At 32.2% G+C, this 22,413-nt stretch overlaps 1 protein-coding gene and 1 long non-coding RNA gene across 2 annotated transcripts; one reads left to right on the top strand and one right to left on the bottom strand.

Annotated features, from left to right (window-relative positions):
- The first annotated feature begins 9,638 nt into the window (after positions 1-9,638).
- On the top strand, positions 9,639-11,132 carry LOC143623188 (transcription factor MYB83-like). Its single transcript, XM_077094152.1, has 2 exons — positions 9,639-9,943; positions 10,193-11,132. The coding sequence occupies exons 1-2, from the start codon at positions 9,639-9,641 to the stop codon at positions 10,875-10,877; spliced, it is 990 nt and encodes a 329-aa protein (XP_076950267.1). The 3' UTR covers positions 10,878-11,132.
- An 8,304-nt stretch (positions 11,133-19,436) lies between these two features.
- On the bottom strand, positions 19,437-21,393 carry LOC143623187 (uncharacterized). Its single transcript, XR_013151847.1, has 3 exons — positions 21,214-21,393; positions 21,066-21,119; positions 19,437-20,966 (listed from the first exon to the last, which is right to left on the bottom strand). It is a non-coding gene; the product is annotated as an uncharacterized LOC143623187 (long non-coding RNA).
- Between the last annotated feature and the right edge of the window lie 1,020 nt (positions 21,394-22,413).

Below are 22,413 nucleotides of genomic sequence, written 5' to 3'. Positions count from 1 at the left end.
AATCCCCATCATTAACATACATCTTAAAAGAGAACTCGATCAAGCTGACTATCATGTCATCAAGATCATTCTCATCAGCGGTGGCTACTCTCTTTGTTGTAACAAGTATGTTTTAGTTTTAGGTTTATAATATTATTAATGTTTTCCATTACTAATGTGAACTGATCAACAGGTGATATAGAGCGATGTTGATTAATCAATTATTTACGTTTATCCTAAATCTGGATATAAACCGGAAGACATGGACTAAAACCTGATAATCCCTAATTTTGTTTTATTATTCTTGAACTCAATAAAATTGGTTTTCATATAATTTATTTAAAATCTTTGAACCAGATTTCATGATTAAAAATCTATTAAGAATGGTAGTGTTTTTTACCAGGGATGTTCTTCGTGTTTATCATAGTTTTTGAATAATAATATGTATTTTGGTTTAAAATTCATATTAGAATTTGTTTTGTTCCTATTTTTGGCTGAAATTTATCTTTAAGTTATTATGATTTCAAAATCTGATTAATTAATAAAAGTTATATTTTTTGAAAATAACTAAATTTGGAGATAAAGTTAATCCCTTAGAATTTTGGATTGAAATCGTATCGTCTAAAATTAGTTTTTAGGTTTTTTAGTGTTCATCTAACACTCATAATTTCTGAGATCTCATAACACCCTGAACTCATAACGAGATCTCATAACACCGAGAACTCATAATTTTTAAGATATCATAAAACCGAGAACTAATAATACCGAAAACACTAAAATTACCGAGAATTCCTAACTTTTAGAGATCTCATAAACCAAGAACTAATAATACCAAAAACACTAAAATTACCGAGAACTCCTTATTTTCAAGATCTGATAAAACCGAGAACTCATAATACCGAAAACACCAAAATTACCGACAACTCATATTTTCTGAAAATCAAGTTTTTGAAAACTCTTAAATCTCGTAAACAGTTTACTAAAAATTTTTACGGGGCTCTCGTAAACAATTTACTAACAGTTGATTTGCTATTAACTAATTAAATGTTTTTGTAAACACTTAAAATTAACTTATAAAACTTACAAAACAAAAAAGGATGCTATCATTAGATCATCATTCATTTTCCGCTCTTAATTTTATTGCACCCTAAAAATATGTACACTTGATCGGACTAACAAAGGTCAGTTAGTTAGCAGGGTAGTTCGTGACGTTATTCTATAAATAACAACTTTTTGGTTCCCATTTCATAACTCCACTCTCACTCATAACTCACAAAGAATGGCCAACTAGCTTATCACCTACCTTCACGCCTTCATTACTACCGTCATGAACATGTTCCACCGGCCAAAGGCGCATCCAACGCTGCCTGTGGTTAGGCGCAGTCTCTATATATGTTGATTACATCTAGACATCTATAAACATTGATCCAGTACCGGGGCAGCCATTACCGATTCAAGAGGTTTTGCTCGTGGATAAGCATTTAGTATTCATCCCGATGTTGCAGCTTCTTTACGAGCCGACTTAAATGACAGTCTCGATAGCCTTTCTAGAACGTCCATCACCGCGGTGGAGGCTTCACGACTGTGGTGAGAACTTATTTCGACGATATAAGGACCCGACCTGCAGATCTTAAGTGTAGGTTGATGGACTCTTAGAGTGAAACTAATTTGAATAGTATCCTAAGACAAATTCAGAGCATTCGCCGGCTTATGGAAGATATGAACTGATGTGTGCGTGCGTGTGGTATAAAATATAAAAGGATGGAATGATTTGCTTTTGCACAAGATCGTGTTTTAAATTTATAAAAGTGATTTCTACAAAGACTAAACACACACAAAATAGGCAAGTATACCTATCGTATATGTAGAATAGTATTGGTAAAAACCAAGTATCGATCCGTGGATACAAAGGTTTCTAATAATGAATCGTTGTTTTGCTTTAATCGGAGGTTTTAGTCATTTTAGGGTTAATTTTTAACTTTTTATAAAATATAAATACTTATATATAATATATAGGTGACCAAGATAAGAAATTCTAAACGAGTTGTTCAATTATGCGAAGGTTACCATCTAAGATCAAGAATCCACTCCATTTTAGTATTGATAATTAATATGTAGAAATGTGATAAACTTGCCGTAGCAATATATGATAGATAGCTCCTTAAACCTTAAGTGAGCATCTTTGGCACTAAGGAGATGATATGCGCATTTTAAAGTCCACCCTTTCCTAATGTCATACCATCTCAATAATGTCAATTTAAGTTGGCAATTAGTTTCATAAAGTAGAAAGATTAGGATTGACTTCAATTTCTCGAATACCAATTCTAACAACTTCGGGTGGTTGTAGTTTATCACACAACCTCCCCTTGGTTGATTTATGTAGGTTATAATTACACATTCCGTTAACATATGGTTTCTTTAACTAATTTGATATCCTAAGCATAGCCATTTTCGGATTACCAAGGCGTAGAAAAATACACCATAACTTATATCTCATCATTTCTAAGTACAATATAAGGATTCATGTTTCGATAATGTATCAAAGTATTTCTATCTTTCAAGAACATGAATCGATCATGAACGATTGCCAATGAGATTGACAACCACCAACTTTGAATTAGTGATTTAAGATGGTGAAACATTTCTCATCAAAAGATAATTGTAATATAACCCTGTACTTTACTAGACTACATCACATGTCTGGATTAATTATCAAGTAAAACAAAGCTTCTTCATAGATTTTAGATGGTAAAAGGAGTTTAGCTCATAATGAGCATAATGATGAACATTAAGATGATTGATAATAACAAATACATGATTAAACTTGAAACAATCTAACCAAATGTAGATGAATCTTTCTTCTTAATGATGGTAATGATGGTTGATGATGATGATTAGTGGTGATGACCTCCAAACCTTCAAACTCTTCACTAGATCTTCAAAGTGAGTGTTAGTGTGTGTTCTTATAAATGAAAACCGGAGAGAATTCTTTTCAAGGCACACCAAATGAGTGCAACATGAGCCACTATTTATAGGCAATCTGGATGATGAGGCACGGCCCTGTGCATGATGAGCACGCCCCCGTGCTTCTTTATGACATGTGCCAGATTTGTTTTGTCTTTTCTGTGAGCTGGCAACGGCCCCGTGGTTGGCAGGTACAGCCCCGTGTTTTTTTAGTGACATGTGCTCAATTATTCTTTGTCTTTTCTGCATTCTCGTCCACGGCCCCGTGCATGATGAGCACGGCCCCGTGCTTTTCTTTCCAGATTTTGTCTTTTCTTGTTCCAAAAGCATGGGGGCGTGTTTCTTGAGGCATGGGGGCGTGTTTCTTTGTTTTCTTGTGTTTTCTTCTGTTTTTCTTCGTTTTTTTGCTTGTTTCTTTGTTTGGGGCTTGGTTTCACCTGAAATTATGTTTTATTATGATAAGTAGTCTTTTATGCTATGCTATTAGATAGAAATTACAGTTTTTAGAGATTATTTGATGCCGAAAAGATATATATTTCTATGTACATCATGAACGGTCGATTTTTAATTAGAACTAAGGCTAGTTGAGAAGCCCTTTTCACAACTAAAGCTGGGGTTGGAAAGTTTTAAAAAACAATTATATCTCTGTTTGTAGTAGGAACTTGAAGGAACCCCATACGTTTGGTTAGTGTATGTTAGGGAATGTAAGATTTAGATTATTGGGAATGTACAATTCGCCGTTAGTAATGACGATTTCTTTCATGTTTTTGTCAAGTTGCCATTAGTAACAGAAAATTTTGCTAAGTTGCCATTAAGAATGAAAATTTCTAACAAATTGCCGTTAGAAATAGAAATTTACGACAAGTTGCATTAGAGCATTCTTAATCCGTTCCCTAAAATAATGTGAGAGTGATTTGTAAATTACATGGTATGGTTATGAGTGGTTGTTAGTAGATGAGAGAGAATGTTATATGAGAAAGTTAAATTTGGGGATTCATTGTATATACCGTATAATTTTTTAATATTTTTTTAAAGTGGTTGTGAGTAGCAGAGAGAGAATATATAATGATAAATGTATAAAATGTATTATTTAATTAAACAGTAGAAAGAAAATGCAGTGATTTTTAGTGTAATTATATGATATATATATATATGATCAAGATCATGAGAGAACCTTTTTAAAATTGAGAACTTTGAGAACCATTTTGGACCACAAAAAACCAAAAATAAAAAAAATCATAAAATAAAAAAAAACACAAAAATGAAAAAAATAAAAAAACCAAAATTCTTATTTTAACATCCCGGTTTCATAAAAAAATAAAAAATAATAAAATAAAAATAAAAAAAACTCGGTTTAGCTCAATTATATACACATATGTATAATATATACATATATGTACATTTACATGTTTTTTATACACATGTGTGTAATTTAAGATAAATGATATTGTATATATGTGTATATTACGTAACTAAAGATTAAATAAAATTATACATATGTGTATAATACGACTTTTTTTTATTATTTTTTTATTTTTTAATGAAACTGGAATGAAATATAAGAATTTTGTTTTTTTACTTTTTAAAAATTTTTGTTCTTTTTTGTTTTATGATTTTTTAAATAATTTTTTTAAAGGTGTTTTTAGTGGTCCAAAATGGTTCTCAAAGTTCTCAATTTGCAAAGGATTCTCTTAGGATACTTATCATACATATATATATATATATATGGTAGGGAATGGGCTGAGAATGCTCTTAGTAATGGCAATTTTGCCAAGTTAGTAATGGCTATTTCTGAAAAACCATCACATCACTTCTTTCTTTTTTAACTCACAGGTAGGGAAGTTGAACAAACGAGTTAAATGGGTAGATAAATGACAAATAATGCATGATTAAATTGTTTAAATAAAAACAAGTAAAAGCGGTCATGAAAAATAAATGACTCACAAGAAACCGTATAATTATAATTGGTTGGTGAGTTGTTGAAATATGGTCCCCCACCACAAATATATATATATAAAAGCACGTTAGGAAGGGGCGAGTATTTCAAAAACCCACCATCCAACTAATACTTCATAACTTTCTTTAATTAGATGGTTTTTGTGAGTCATTGTCGTGAATGCATTTATTTTTCCCATTCTACTCATTGTTCAACTATCCTATTCGTGAGTTAAAAAGAAAGAAGTTATGTGATAGTTGTTTTTTTTTCTTTATAAATTGGCATTACGAACGACAACTTGGCAAAAATTACAACTAGTAACGGTAACTTGTCATAAATTTTCATTGCTAACGTCAACTTGTTAGAAATTTCCATTGCTAATGGAAACTTAGTAGAAATTTCCTTTACTAATGGCAACTTGACAAAACATGGCAGAAGTTGTCGTTACTAATAACAACTTGGACATTCCTAATAATTTGAATCTTACATTCCCTTACATCTGTTATGCAAGAAAAAAAGAAAACTCATGAAAGGTCGTCTCAACACCATAGCCACCAAGATAAGGAACTTTAACGATCGCTCCGTACGATTCTCAATGGATGAGTAGCTTTCAACCAGTGCCGAAGCTCAGACTTAGTCAAGGGGGTGACCGAAGTCACCAACCCAAAAAATTTTTGGTCGACGATTCAGTTTGTGTCAGTGATTCGGTTTGGTTCGGGTCGGATCAAATAGCCCTTTCAATTCTGAGTTTTATTAAAACAAAGTTTTTACTATTCAACTACTATTTTATAACTTTTATTTATAAAACTGCGAGGTTTCATTACGATGGGTATTATATATTAAAAACAATTAGTGGTGACCGTTATCTTTTTGGAAAAATACATCAGGGGTGGCTGTGCTTAATACATATACAATTTTTTGGGAAAATCGCAAAATTTACCCTATTAACCAAAAAACGGCAGTGATCGGGCCACCATGGTCCCCAAGAAGTTGCGCCCTTGGTTTCAACAAAATCGGTAACCACATAAATCATGCAGAGGCGCGCGCGAATGGCAGCTAAATTTCGGTTGAATGCAACAACGCTGGATAGGCTTGAAAGAAGTATGTACATGATTCAGCGTCGTCAAGTAACATGGCGTCCTCAAATTAATTAAATGATAAATGCTATCATTATCACTCTTTTTCTGCTTAATTTTTATTTCATGTCACCCTCAAAAATAAGTTCAGTTGGCCAAAGTAACAGAATTCATTTAGCAAGCTCGTCATTTTATTGTATAACTATTGAGTAACCGTTTTCTATTCCCCATTCACAACTCACTCACAAGTCACAAAGATGGCCCTAATTATCTACCTTCGAAACTTCCTCACGACCTTCATGAGCTGGTTCCGCTAGCCGGAGACGCCGCCGGAGGAGTGGTTAGGCGCAGTCCATTTGCTAATTACCACCAGACGTTCATCAATATCGATCCCGTACCACCACCAGCAGCGGCCATTGCTGCTACAGGAGGCTTCACGCATGGACACGGATTCATTGTACATCCTGATGTAGTAGCTTCGTTACGATCTGAATTAACCGGCGGTATCTCCAGCCTCTCCAGCCTTTTACATAATATCAATCACCGCACTGGAGGATTAGCAGCTGATGTAAGAACTGAATTCGATGATATAAGGGACTGGCTTGCGGATCTTGAGAGTTGGCTGATTTACTCCGAGAGTGAGAATGATTTGAACGATATCCTAAGACAAGTTCAGATCATTCGCCGCCGTGTGGAGGATTTGAATGGTCGTCTCAACGCCATAACCACGGAGATGATGAACTTTAACAGTCGATCCGTAAGCTTCTCAATGAATGTTGGAGCACGTTTTAGCAACATCACTGACCACATAAATGATGCAGAGGTGCGTATGACAAGTGAATTTCAGTCTACGAGAATACGAGTTCCTGAAGACAATTCTTGAAAAGTCTGTATGTGTGTGAACATTAAATACTGAAGATCTCGACCAGTTCAACATATGTGAGAAATGTCAAAGTAACTCCGCATTTCTTTAGTTAAAACCATTATTGTTTATTAGACCATAAAGACTAATATTACAAAAGAAATTAATGAAACAGGAAATAGAGTTTTTGGCATTCGTGTCCGAAGGTGATAGCTAGGCAAGCAGGCCTATCCCTCCTTGTTTATAAACCACTTTACAATTTGTAGACCTTCTTATCGAAATTCTCATAGCATTCTAGCTGCTTTTTTAACAATTCTCAGCTCGTTAAGAAGGAAGCTGACATCAAGAATAAGTTAATAGTTATGGAAACTGGATTTTAATAATCTAAACTATATATGGTTTAGTGACCGATCATAATAATCCATAAAGACAATGTGGCTACTAATATAACTTTCACTTTTGTTTCTAAGAGCAATTTAGCCACTAATAATCATCATAAATTTTCATATTTAGACATAAGTTCCATTCGATTCTCTTGCGCGTTTCTTCGTTTGGTTCATAATCATCATTTTGAGTGAAATCGAGTCGAAATTAAATGTAAACTCTAAGATGACTATGCTATTTGTTGCCCTTGACAATTAAAGTGAAAGTTAGAACTGTCTGTGGTCAAATTGATAGTATGGATTATTAAAATCTAATTTGCCTAATAGTGTTATATAATAGTATATAGTTATTTGTCTATAATGAACGAACACGCATTTTTTACATGGGATACTATATTCGGCATGTCTCGGACAACTAAACAAGTCTTAGATAGATCAAATGGAAGAAAGTGTCGGATCATAAAAACAAAGGAGGCAGCTTGATATACCTTTCGTTTGCAATGGTGTCTTCATTTTGGAGGTTGGTGATATAAATTTTTCTTGCTTTTTCATAAAAAGCTAGTAGATATATATGATTATTCTTTTTATACCATATGTAGTCATAAAGTCTCACCCTTGGTGTTATGCGTCACGTGGCGTCCAGTCAGAGTTATGGTTTTTTACAAAAACATGGTGTAATCATAAAGTCTCCATAACTTTCCATAACTTTGTTTATTTGTTTTTTTTTTAATTCTTGTGCCTTCCACCTGCGTTATCTACAAAACGTCATCCAAAAAAAGTTAACCAAAACGCCTCCATAAAGCCTGGGGGCGGTGTTCCCAGGCTTTATAACCCATAAAGCCCCCACTACGGATGGTCTTAATATGTAAATATTGTAATTTGAGAAAGAGAATTAGTTGGCGACAGTTAATTTGCTTAGGAAGTGGATTACCTCAAAACTAAGACATGCTTAATTATGATCTTGATACTGTCCCATTTCTTGTCTCATAATCTCCAACCACTTCCATAAAAACAATAATATTAATAAACCTTGCATTTTGTAATATATGGCATTTTAATTAGTTATACAAATTAATTAAGCTAGCTTCTTGAATCCTCCAAATATTACACGTGTGCAGAAGCAAGAAGAGACGATGGCTTCTCTCTATGGCAATGTTGAAGATCAAAGTAATGTTAGTGGGGTCTCCCAATTGTCCAAAGGCTAATGAGCTTGAGATATGTGTTGATGATCCATAGGTTAGAGTAGAAAACGGACTGTCCTCTGGTCCTACAACCTAACTTTATAATTTATAAATAACGAATTTATTTTTTATCTATCTTAGAAATAAAATTAAAATAATGCAAATTGGATTCATGTAAGAGAAGGGTTTCACATTTCTTAGTCGGAAAGATATGTGGATATTTTCTCGAAGAATGCACTCCGAAAAGGTCGAAAAAAATGAATAGAAGATGATAAAACACGAGAAAGTAATCAAATTAAATATGAATTAAGACGTTCACTAAAAAATTTCTTCTTTAATGATATTCTTTTCGAAATACTAGAATTTCATTTAAGCATTTTATTGCTTTAAGTAGAAGTTCCGGTCATCTGAATTGGAATATGGTCATTCACTATGGCTCGCTTTTGTACTCATGTATAAAGAAATTATAATAGACTTCAAAACGATAGTTAAGCGCGTTGGAAATTTTAATACTCTCTATGTCTCATTAAAAGTGTCAACATTTCATTTTTTATTTGTCTCATTACAAATGTCCACTTTCAAAATTTATTAGTCAATTTCCAAGTTCTAACATTAATAAACAATATTGATGGATCCAATTTCCAAAGGCATTATTGTCATTTAGCAAACAAAAAATAACAATAATTTAATCTACCTTAAACTTTGTGTTTTTCAAACTAAGACACTTTGACTGGGACGGAGGGAGTAATATAAAGTCGGTTATACTCTAAAGGTTAATTAAACATAATTTGACATCTAACAATAGGTAAATCTTTTAAAGTGATAAGTTAAGATTCAATTTACAACCTTATAGGCATGTGTATTGAATACGCATAAAAACATATAAATTTGTATTATTGTATTTATTTGTTATAATACAGAAGGAGATATAATAAAAGAAGAGAGAGAGATCATTATGTGAAGTGGAAGCAAAATGGTATGTATAAATTCTCATACAGGTATGATGATTACCTTGTGAGTGAAGAATAATGCATCGAAAAAGACTAGTTTGAGTCAAAGACAAGAACACCAACCGTCACCTTTTCTCTCTCATCTCCTTCTCTACCTCTCTCTCTCTTCATAGAATTCATGCTACATGTATATGTATAATGTATATATAAGTACATATATATAATATCTAATATCTAATCTAAACCAAAGCCAATCTCCCAAAAGAGAAACTTTGCCTTGATCTAAATTCTAATATCTTTTCTGACAATGAGAAAGCCAGACCAATCTGAAAGAGAAAAAGGGTGCAATAATAATGTGGTTAGCAAGGGAACAACCATGAAGACTAGAAAGGGTTTGTGGTCACCTGAAGAAGATGAAAAGTTGATGAATTATATGCTGAGGAACGGGCACGGTTGTTGGACCGATATAGCCAGGAATGCCGGCCTTCAAAGGTGTGGAAAGAGTTGCCGCCTTCGTTGGATCAATTACTTGAGACCTGATCTTAAGCGGGGAGCGTTTTCTCCCCAGGAACAAGACCTTATTATTCATTTGCATTCGGTTCTTGGCAATAGGTACACACATAATATTGATTTTGAAAAAGAAAGTCTCTTGATATATATTTGGATACATATGCAATAATCATATGTTCCCCTTTCATATATCTTGTTTTTGTGTTTACTAATGTACAATGAGAATCATTAAGGAAAAGTAATCAAAACATATATTCTAGTTACAGTATAAATTAAAGATACAATAAACCTTATATATATTCTCTCAAGTTTTGTGTCTACTAATATACGAAATTAATTAATTAAATTCAGGTGGTCACAAATAGCGGCTCGTCTTCCAGGAAGAACGGATAATGAGATCAAGAATTTTTGGAACTCGACCATAAAGAAAAGGTTGAAAACAAACAAAACGGACGTGTCTACCATCTCCCAAAATGATAGTATCGGCGACATGTCTATAGATGCTAGTAGAGATATAAGTGGAGAACTTGGTATGTTCATGTCAATTCATGATCACGAGATTATGAATAATGGCATGGACTCGAGTTTGACATCACCGACAACTACTTCTTCATCGGTACATAATAACCTTATGTTCATGAATGGCCAAGACCTATTTGGCCATTTACCACCATTAGTTCTTGATAAAACCAATTTTGACTCAATTGGTGGACAACAATTTTCCAACATTTCCTCTTGCTTAGAACAAGGTGGATATGGGGATGTTCTTGAGGTACCCTACATGTTTGGCATGGGAAATGACATTAATAACCCTGCAGTGGGCAATAGGGTTATTGAAGAGAATGCTAATGCTTCTTTTGACCATAACAAGTTGGATAACAACACAACACAACATGTTAACCAACATTTTAATGGGGGTAGTGATGGTAATATCAAAGTGGAGGAAGTGGCTGGTTTTGGAAATCATTGGGCAGGAGAATGGGATTTTGATGGGGTCTTTGCCAATGTTTCTTCTATACCTTATATTGATTTCTAGAGGAAATGTAAATAGACAAAGAGAAGATAGATAATTCTTGAAATTTATGTAAACTTTAATAAAGTAAAAGCTAGGTTAAGAAAATTGTTGATAAGAGTTATTCATTACGTACATGTTCGACAATAAGTGAGATCGAGATCTACTTGTACGCACATCTTTATTGTACAATAATTTTGACACGAAGATATTGTTGCATCTTTTATTTAAAGTAACCTAGATGACATCGACTTCCCATTTTGTGTGTCGCGTGTTTGGCCTAGTAAAGTTCTCTATGAGACGTGACCCTTACGGATTTGGTTTGTACATGGCTTAAATATTGAACCTCCGTATTCTCTAAAATTTCATCGAATTATCATAAGCAAAACTATGACGGTTTGTGATTTCTCTATTTACTTACAAGGAGTCTAATACAACCTCGTGTACGTTTGCATGTATATAAAAAAAAAGTGAAGGTGAAACTTTGAAAGTAACAGCATTAATTTATTTAGTATAATTTTAGGGAGAGGAGAAAAGAAGGGCTAAATTAGTTTTTAGGGTTGTAGTATTTTTAATCCATATTGTTGTTCAATCAATTTATTTAAAACGAAAAGTTTAGCAACTTTGTTCATTAAAAGTCATTACTCTTTTAACGTTAAAATGTTCACCTAACACAAAGATACTTTTCCTTTTATTATTATTTTTTTTATCCCTTGCGTGTTTAGACCCTCCGCTGTGGGATGTAAATGGGCGATTTGGGGATGGAACACATCCGAGGAATGTCTTGGAGGGGAGATTGGGTTGGGGCGATGGACAAATCGAAAAAGGGGCTACGTCGGGGATGGAGGCGGGCCACCCTACTTTTCACTCTCTCTCTCTCTCTCATACACACAAATACATATATATATATATATATATATATACTATTTAATAAATAAAGTTTTTTAAATGTCACATGCCATCATTATGTTAATTCTTATAAAATTTTCTCTCATCTCTCTCATATTAAATGCATTTCTCTTTTTAATACTCTCTCCGTCCCTTTACAAGTGTCATAATTTAAAAAACACAAAGTTTAAGAAAGTTTGAATTATTGCACTTTTTGATTAACAAATGACTATAATGTCCTTAGTATATATTAAAAGACAAAATTTAAGAAAGTTTGAATAATTGATTTGTGTAAGGGTAAACTTGAAAATTAGTTAATAAATTTTGAAAGTGGACATTTGTAATGGGATAAACTAAAAAGGAAATGCGGACACTTTCAAAGGGACGGAGGGAGTATTTCATTTTTAATTTTTAATAATTCCATCCTAATTTAAAAGAATTAATATCATCGTAAATATGTTAATTTATGTAATATAAAATATATATCGTTAGTTATTAATATTAGATTTTTATAAGTAACCAATACGAAACGGGTGGGTTTCTTTAACCAATAAAATATCAAACATTGTTCATGTCGAAATAGTTTAATATTAAAATGAGTTTTGGTCCCAGAGTTGGTTTTTGAAAATAGTCATTTACAACTAAGTATTCATATAGAAAATAACAAAGAAATAATTTATTATTTATGAATTTTCTAACAACTTTTTATTTTCAAATTGTGTAATCTGTAATTTTTTTACCGTATAATATATCTTTATATATGTGTGATATAATGCTAAATATTTATGTTTTCCCGTGTATATTTTAATTAATATTTTAATAGTTTTTGTTCGTTTTTAGTCAAGATTTGTATACTACTAACGTTTTTGTGTTTCGTAGGTTCCGGGAGTTGATTGTGATTAAAAAGGGCGAAAAACGAGCTAAAACGAGCTGAAACGGAGATCCGGAACGCGTCAGGAAGAGTCAGAACAGAGAACCGGTCAGACCGGGCCGGTCTGACCGCCCCCATGAAAAAGTACGCCGCGCCACGCGAAGGGGGAAGGCCAAATGCCCTCCGCGCGGCGCTTAGGCAACACTGGGCTTAATTAATTTCGTTTTCGCTTAATGACGGGCTTGTTTTGGTTATTTAAACACATTTAACTTAAACCTGACATAACCTGAAAGCCCCTAGCCGATTTTGGAGAGTTACTGGAGCATATTTTCGAGCTTTGCGGTGATTTTGAAGGCAAGAAGACAGCCGGTGAAGAGCTACACGTTCACGTTCGAAGAATACGGGTTTTATCGCCTTTAATCTTTCGTTCTTTATTATTTCACCATGTTTTCAGTTTTAATTGTTTTGTTTGATTTAGACTATATGATGCAAGGCTAAACTTTATAAGCTACCTAGGTCGTGATGAACCTTAGTTCGGTTTGCTATTTGTTTGGATTTCGTTTCGTTATGGAATTTATGTTCTAAGTAAACGGTTGAGTTTGATTTGATTGATGCGTATGATTGCTTGGTTTTGTTTACTTGAATTTATTGTTTCACATTGCTGTTATTGATTGTTTCATAAGATAGGGTTTTGTTAGGTCATTTACTGTGTGTTCTTGACTAGTTTGTGATTAATATGCATTAAAATCATAGAAACAATAAAATCAAGTAAATAGATAAAAGTGAACTGCCAGCCTAGAAAGCTGTAAGATGATAGGTTGTTGATAGATCTTTGCTTGTCGGGATTGCTAGATTTAGTTCTTCGTAAGGAGTCCGTCTAGGTTTGATAGTCAGCTTAGTCTGTTAAGTTAATTGAGTCTGCTTTGCTATCTTTGAATTCCGCGCTGTAAGGTAGGTTTTCATCATAAAAGATACTTAGACATAAGCGATTAAATAACCGTAAGGAAGTTTAATATAAAACTGGTGAGTTTTAAAACTTGTTAGAAATCCATAGGCGTCTTCTTGAAGTTCAACAGTCCTGTTCGGGTTTTCTGTCAAGGGTCTATTTTATGATCCCAGTTCCATAACGTGAGTTTTCCATTTAATTAATAACCGTAACTTTGGGGATTCTGGCCTGGGTAGTTATCTTCATCATCTGAATTAATCCAAGTTTTCTAAATTGTTTATTTGATAAATTAAATTAGGTTAAGTTTAATTAATTATTTAAGTTTAAGGTAATGATTATGTTTTATTATTATATTAATTAGGTTTAGGGTTTTAATTAGTTTAATATTAGTTTAATAGTTAACTAATTTTTAGTTAATTATTAGTTTTAATTAATAGTACTAAATTCCCCCTCAAATATTATTAATAAATAGTCGTGTATTGTAGTTGAGTCTAATTTGCTAATTTCGTAATTTAAAAAGTCTTGTGGGTTCGATATCTGGACTTACTTAGCTGTACTAGAGTCGACCTGTTCACTTGCCGGTTGGTAGTTTAAGTTAAGTTTAAGGGTCTAGAGTATTAGTTAGTGTCTAGATTAGTATAATTTTAGTTATTTATTTTATAACTAATTTTAGCACATCAATGTGATACATTTTTTTTGTATTTCACATTATGTTATTATTTAAAAAAATTCTTATTCTAACCCGTCTAGTACACGGGTAACTAACCTAGTGTACATATATAATAGTGGCGGTAAAGGGGCTTTAAATCACAAACATGCGTTATGGAGAGGGAATTCGATGCCATGTTCCTTACGTGGCCAAGATGCCCCTCGGCGGTGTTCCATCCCCAAATCGCCCCTTTACAGCCCACATCGGAGGGTCTTATTATGGTTTATCTATATGATTATGATGTAGGTTCTAGGCTTATTTCCTTGTGATGGCTGACACCCACCTACATAGACGTAAATATCTAATTGCAAAGGTGATAAGGTAACAATAATTTTAACAACTCAAAAGGAAATTACAATATAAAAACGTAAAGAAAGTGTAGTTAAGAGAGACACAACCGCACAAATACGAGAGTGTATGACGATTCACGTGGATTTTAACAAATCCACTCAATGTTTCCCCCGTCTTTGACTTTACAATCGTCACAAGATGGATTTCCGTTCCACATTTTGCATTTTCCTCGGATATGTAGTCCATCATACCATCGCTGTAGATGTTTTGATCCTAAAAGAAATCGTCTATACATTGCTAGACAAGTTCGATTCATTGAGGATAACTTTCATTTCGTCAACCCAATCCACATTCCTCTTCTTAGTCCAACATGAAACCAATTCAATATTCATACACACTTCATTTCTCCAACATCACCGTACCACTTGTTCAAATTTCCGCACAATCCTCTTCAACATCCTCTCAATCCTTTCCAAATGTGTCACCACCAAATACCTCCAATCTCTCTATCTCATCCTCACTGACATTCACCTCTACCCACTCTCTAGAATCTTCAAAATCTACTTCTACAACACCTTTCGAAACAAGAGAGTATGAGAATGTTTTTCAATTTTAATTAGTTACAAGAAGAAACCAAACTTCAAACATTCATTTTAACTTCATTTTCCCCAAATTCAGCTTGAATTTGCTTGAAACGGTTTCATATACACGCTAAAACATAAGGTTTGTGTTTCTATTTCTTCCAAAGGCAAGAAAGATAAGCATCGAGAGATGTAAAGTTTCACTAAGAGCATTTAGATTAAAGCCTATATATCCATACTTTCTATATAACATAGAGAGAAAAAAACTAGAGGAAATAACAAGAAACCACTACATTTGATTCTCTATAATAGATAAAAGTTATAAAACAAAAAAATAAATTACGTCTCTATATGGTTTAGATGCTGATATTCAACACTTTATGTTTTGTTGTGAGTGTATAAAAACGAGAAAATATAATCAAATAAGTATTTATAAATAAGATAGAGATAGGAGAGTTATAAATGAGAGTTTTATATTTTAAGAAAAAAATAACAATAAAAATATATATTTCTTGTTAAATTGTAAAGACGGAAATTAAAGCTTTAATATGAATATGAATGCTCTAAAGGTCAAATTGGTCCTCCAAGTCCATAAATACATGATACATCCACAAATCCAAAAATAGTTAATTTATATGCATATAACTATAATGAAAATAATAACACAAATAAAACAAGTCAAGTTTGAACTCAGTTTGTAAAATAACTAATAAAACAACGATTTTAATATTCAAATACAATGTTGGAAACCAACGGAGTTTGATTTCTATTAAACTAAAAAAATAACTACTAATTCTGGTCTAATAACATCAGGGTGATGATTAAGACTTGAGGTTTTAAGGTCTCATACTCTTATGTTTGAAACCAGACTTGGGGGGGGGGGGGGGGGAGGTCCCACAATGATGATTTCTTCTTGATGGTGTTCATGTGAATATTAAAATCATTATAAACACTTAAACAGTTAACATTTTATCTCTGAAAGACTCAATCGCGCATTAGGGATATTTTCATACGTCGTTAATATAAATAAACAAATTAACCTAAGTAAACTTAATCAAGTTCTTTTTAACATCTCATAAATATCCACTAACTTTCTAGAAACCATGAAAATGGCGAGAGAGATATTTTCATACCAATAACATAAACAATTGATATGTTCCAATATATAGAATCCAATGACATGATGCCAGCCGGTTTGGTTTAGAAACAAAAACCAACTCCACCATTTAATTTCCCACTAATTATGATCAACACTACTTGTATCTATCGTTGCATACTCACTCAACCATTAACAATTTACTCTGTTTTTATCATTACACTTTCTTTTAAATCATAAAACGTGTCACGGGGACTATGTGTCGTGCTCAACCCTTTTTATTAACATGAAATCATAAAGAGGGCACTTTTTTTCTATAAGGATCTGGTCTTAATTAAAAAATAATATAATAAAACTTAAAAGTAAACGTGTAAATTAAGCAATACTTCAAGGACCAATATGCTTATTAAAAAAATAAATTACACAAAAGTAAATAAATTTTTCTGACCTGCGAACAAAGGTGTTAACAAACAGGATATTAGGATCAGGTTCATTTATGAGATTTCGATTGTTTATGATGAATATAGAAACTAGGTTTTGTATAATTCTTTTTTTCAAAAGACTGACGATAATTGTAATAACAATAAATAAAATGAAGTTATTGAAGCATTAACCCGCACAAATAAAAATAAAACAAAACAAAGTTAAAATTAAAACGAATCGGGAGGCGCTCCTAACATTCTTCAAAGTAAAGTCGTTGATCGATTTTTCACAATTGATACGATCACTTATGTTGCAAATTGTTGGACCAAATTATTTATCAATTGATTAGAACCGTTAGGACATAAGCTCAACTTATCAGTTAAACAAACTGGTTGGGTTAACTATCACTAATATTATAACTTAGAAGGGCCTATGTCCCTTATTTTGTTTATGTTTGGAGTTTTGGATAATTTTTAGGCCCTTTATATAAATCCACACTCTTATATACACATAACTTCTATATAATTTTTTTTAATTTATGTGTCGTCGGGGATCGGGCTTGACACGGTGGTTGTGCCATATATGGGGTGAGAGATGTGCCAAGTTAGGATAATAAAACTTGAATCCCGAAACATGATGTATACTAGGGTATGAGATTCCTTAACTTTTTTTGAGATGAGATGGGCATGATTAAGTTATACATACATATCCGTATTACCATATATATAAAACTAGCTTTTAGCCTGCGTAGTACGCGGGTTATTTAGATTTTTGCTTTTAATCATTTTACAATTATACTTTTTTTAATTATTTGTTGATTTTCAATCGAGTTTTGGTTATATATATATATATATATATATTTGTTTCTTACATTAATTACATTTTTTAACGTTTGGGCTCTTTTAGTTGTATTTAATATGTTTATAGTTAGTTGTAGTTGAAGTTTATAGCTAGGGTATTTGAATTGAGATGAGCATGTTTTAGTTGGAGTTTTTAGTTTGTGGGTTGTTCGTATGTTTTTGTGAGCTTGTTGTTGTGGGTTGTTTAGACTTACATGTGTTGGTGTTTAACATTAGTTTTTGTACTTATAGTAGTTTTGTATGGGATTGTTGTTAGCATTTGAAAATTACTTACTTTTATCATATTTATTATTTATGTATTTTTTAATGTTTTGAATGAAAAGATATTTTTTTATTAATAATATGTTTGTTTATATTTATTTTTTCTTACATATATAGTAATTCATATTTTCTTATAATTTTTCTTACGTATATAATAATTCATATTTACTTATAACTTTTTCACAAATGATTAAATTGGTAATACTGAAAAATCTTTGTTGTCATCGTTTGAGGATCCCGCTTATAATTGCATCGGAACAACGTTTGAAAATCTGTTTTCTTATTTATAAAATCATTGTTGATTGATTATCTTCTTTACAAACACTAACCTAATCGTTCACTATAAATCAACGGAATTAGTTTGTGAAAGACTGAAATCTGATGGCGAATGCTATTGAATAGAAGTGTTGTGGGGGTATCGAAGGGTTTTGTGTGTTTTCTTAGTGATTGGTTGAAAATTGAGAAATTTAACAGTTATGAGGTTTTATTTCATTGAGTGATAGGTTTCAATATCAAATCTATTCTATTGATAAGAAGAAAATATTTCTATCTATTGAAGAAGCATCATTGCTGAATAAGATTTCTTTGAAATTTAAAAATGATATATTAAAGATGAAAAACATGTAGTTTGTATCAAAATGGTTTAGTTTGAAGATATTGATAGAGCTTTTGTGAAGATGGTTCTTACAAACCTTTAAAGCGTTATGAGGTGTAGAACGTACAACTTTGATTTGATATTTTTTAGATATGTTGTCGTTAATGGTAAAGAAATTACCGGAAACGCACCATGTTCGGTATGTATTGGAATATTCATATGATAACAACGAAAGCATTTTACGGTTTTTGGTTTCATTTTGATTTAGGGTTTTTTTCCTTTCATTTTTTCTTTTTTCTGTTCACTTAAGTTTCAGTTTCTTCGATATCTAGTTACAATTTGTTGGTTTAATTTTGGTTAGATTTTTTTGGTTGGTTTCGTTTCAATTCAGTTTCAATCTTTTTATTTTTTATGTTTTTTGATTTGGATTTTTAGTTTCGTTTCAGTTTGGATTCAAATTGTTTTAAACTTATAGCTTACATTAAAATGAATTAAATCTCTCTTCATATCGTTTTTAACATAAACATGTAATCATCTTAATTTCAATTTTGACACTTCTAAACTTGTTTTAAACATAAATGTTTAATCATCTTAATTCCTATTTTGACACTTCTAAACTTGGTGCAAAGCTATCAACAAAATAAATAAATAAATAAGTAAAAACTCATTTTCACATTAAGTTTCGTGTATAGACTATAGCTGAATTTCAATGTGCCAACAACTTCTCCGGGAAAAGAAGTTCACGACCCGTGGGGAATCTAGACACCCATTCAATCTAAACAAACAACATAAAAACAATGATGAACTCTATAACTTCTAGCAAAATCTATCGGTCACTCAATAAATGCATAATCATAACAAAAATCGTATCAATATCTTATTAACCTTAACTTCCACCTTAATCATTATGGAATTCACACCATCAGAAAACATAACCGTTCTTAAAATAGTAAATCTACACAATGGTTACAGCTTGTGCATATAAAGCTTGAATATCCTACCACTTAAAACATACCCTCTATAAACACACAGACAAAACGGGTCAGGTCCTGAAATTTTCTTGACAACTTTGAGATGATTCATATTCATCTTATGTCTCTCTTTTAACATGCCATCTAGTGCTTAAACCCTTAAATTTCAATAATTTATGTCATCAACACGATCCAAACTCCCATCCCAGTAATCATATACCCAACCCCAGAAGTAGAACAACCCTCTAAAAAGTGATATGAGTCAGACATAAAGTCAACACCTTGTCTGCAGGTAACGTTATGAACCTAGCAAGAAATCTACATATGTTAGACATTTCATATTTTATAATATAAATAACGCAAGTGTTATTGATATTTCGTCTTTACAGAAACTGCTTATATTTACTTGAAAAATGTAAACCGAAAAAAGCCCGCCAACCCTACGCAAAAAAGTATGATTCTCCGTTGACTGACATAAAATGAATACAACCAATCCATCCCTTGGTCTAAAAAAACAGTGATGGACAAAAAACTGGTTTGGGCCTGGTAAACCGATTTCTAACCCGGCCATTAGAGTTTGGATAAAGCGAATTATAAATCAATTTGAATATACCCTAACATTAAAATATTAAATTAAAGTATCTTTTAATATTAAAAAAAACTTTTGAATAACCAATATCTTACATTGGATGACATACATTAAATAGAAAAGAAGAAGTACATACTATACTAACCATAATATAAGCCATTTAAAGATTGCATAATATTAGGTGTCTTTAACATATGTCGTAACTGCCAACAAAATACTAATGAGACCTGTCAAGAAAAACGTTGGTAATTAACACAAATCATTACCAAAATCACCATTACCTAACATTTAAAGAATAAACGTACACCTAAGCTCGCTAATAAGTAAAACACCAAGAGCACTTAAGTAAACTGAATTAGTGGCAGATAAGACAAAAAAAAGGAAGAAAATATGGCAACTGACCTTGGCATCATCTCTTCGTCCACGACAATCTTTTCTGATGTTAATTGAATTTGTGATTCGAGCCATGACGTTTAGCTTTTAAACCAACCTGTTTTACTTTGCTCCTCCTATTTTACAAACTCATCTATTTGTCGTCTATTTTCGATGAACGGTGAACCAAGACCCACTTTACTCTCTGCAATTAAATCAAGTGATGATTTCATGAACATGTTTTCTTTATCCCAAATCATAGTTTTGACTACCAACTCCATGTTTTTGGCTGATCAATCATTCAAAGATGGCCTACACAAGAACTCATCTAGAACAGGTTCGGTTTAATTCGTATCTCATTAACAAAACCATCTTCTGTATCTCTTTAACATGCCATCTAGAGCTCAAACCCTTAAATTTCAATAATTTTTCAGATCTAGCATCAACACCATCCAAACTCCCAGCCCAATAATCATACCCAAACCCAGATTTTGAACAATCCTCCAAAAAATGAGCTGAGTCTGACATAACGTCGAACACCTGGTGGGCGTTAAAAAACTCATCTTCAATCTCACTGTAACTACCCATCCTCTTCAATTCTTTATAATCAAACCTTTGTCAACACAATAACACATCCTCTAACAATCATTAAATATGAACCTGCAGTTCAACAAAAAGCAGTAAAAAATTCAAAATACAATAACCAAATTTCAAATAGCATAAAAAAGCCCCAAATTTGCTAAGGTTAGTAGTAATGACCTAATTTCCAGTTCCGAGTTAGAGCATCGCGGGAGGCTAAGAGTTCAACAACACCTGTTACGCATATACAATATAAATTAGCATACCTATGTATAATATACAACTATTAATATACACCAATTAATATATTGAATCATATTCAAATCACCTTCTGGTTTATTTTCCTAATCGATGTATCACAGTTTCTATTATCACCAAATTGATGAGAGTAGTAATTTTGGTCGGAATTGAGGTCTAGGGTTTTGTTAATTTGGGCTGATAGGGTGCCTGAGAGGGAGGGTTCGGTACATAGAGAACAGAGAAAGGATTAAGGAGGTGTTATGACCCATGGGTTAAATTTAAACCTTAAACGGGTCAAAACCGGGTTAAATCAATGAGAAGTCATAATTTTAAAATCAAGCAAATCCGGTGACTTCAAAAAATGGGGGAGCGACCACATCGCGACACTTAGGATTTTTGAGTTTTCGTTTATATTTATTATAGATTATGAACCATACTCATAAATATTCTCATTTTATTTATAAATTTATTAGTCCTTAATAAAATATTCTAAACCACTAACTTTTTAAATTTCTAATTTCACCAAGTAAAAAAACATAAAAATAACAAGAATAACAAGATATATACCTAAAAATTCCAATAAGTAATTTTCAACAAATTAACAAGTATACCCAATATAAGTAACGTGTATCAACTACTTGACGTGTATGAGAAGGCGTTTTACAAATGCTATGGGAAAAAAATAAGCCTTTTGAGTTGTCATCCTTACCAACATACATAGTTTGTAGGTTGGATTTAGCTAAACAATTTTGAGTTAGTTTTAATTTGAATTTTTTTCATGATTAAATTGGTTTGTGTTTTATGTCTTTTAAGGTAAAAAGAGAAGTAAATTTTGACTTGCAATGTAAATATGTAATAATTAATAAGCAACGTTGGAAATAATCACAAGTTTATAGTCGGATAGTGAGTTAACAGCTAACGACTAATCAGGATTAATCAGTGTTCAATCGACGTCTAGTTTAGTTTTTTACAATTACAGCCGTTCTAATAAGCACAATTGTATAAAACATTTTTATATACGTGAATATATAATTTTGTGATAGTAATACTGATAGTTTCTATCAACTTATTGACTTTAGTTTTTCTTTTTCTTGTTAAAAGTCATATAAAACGTTTTTAGTTCGACCTATTAACGCCCAACAATAATAAACTTAAAAATCTGTCGGTGTAAAAATTGCTGTCGGTGAGGTGATCCGAAACTGGAGAAAGAGACAAGCTTGATTATTTTGATATTTCAACAGCTTTCTTTATTTATATAATGTGGTGGGCCTAAGTTGTTATCATTGTT

Source organism: Bidens hawaiensis, unplaced genomic scaffold (assembly GCF_021521415.1).
Source record: "Bidens hawaiensis isolate Kalapana, Puna unplaced genomic scaffold, B.hawaiensis_p1.1 tig00003356_1, whole genome shotgun sequence".
In the NCBI taxonomy this organism is placed as follows: Eukaryota; Viridiplantae; Streptophyta; class Magnoliopsida; order Asterales; family Asteraceae; genus Bidens; species Bidens hawaiensis.
This window is presented reverse-complemented; position numbering and strand designations above follow the sequence as displayed.

Coding starts and splice junctions, on each gene's coding strand:
- LOC143623188 (XM_077094152.1), top strand. CDS start 9,639: ATGAGAAAGCCAGACCAATCTGAAAGAGAAAAAGGGTGCAATAATAAT. Junction 9,944..10,192: donor CATTCGGTTCTTGGCAATAG/GTACACACATAA, acceptor AATTAAATTCAG/GTGGTCACAAATAGCGGCTC.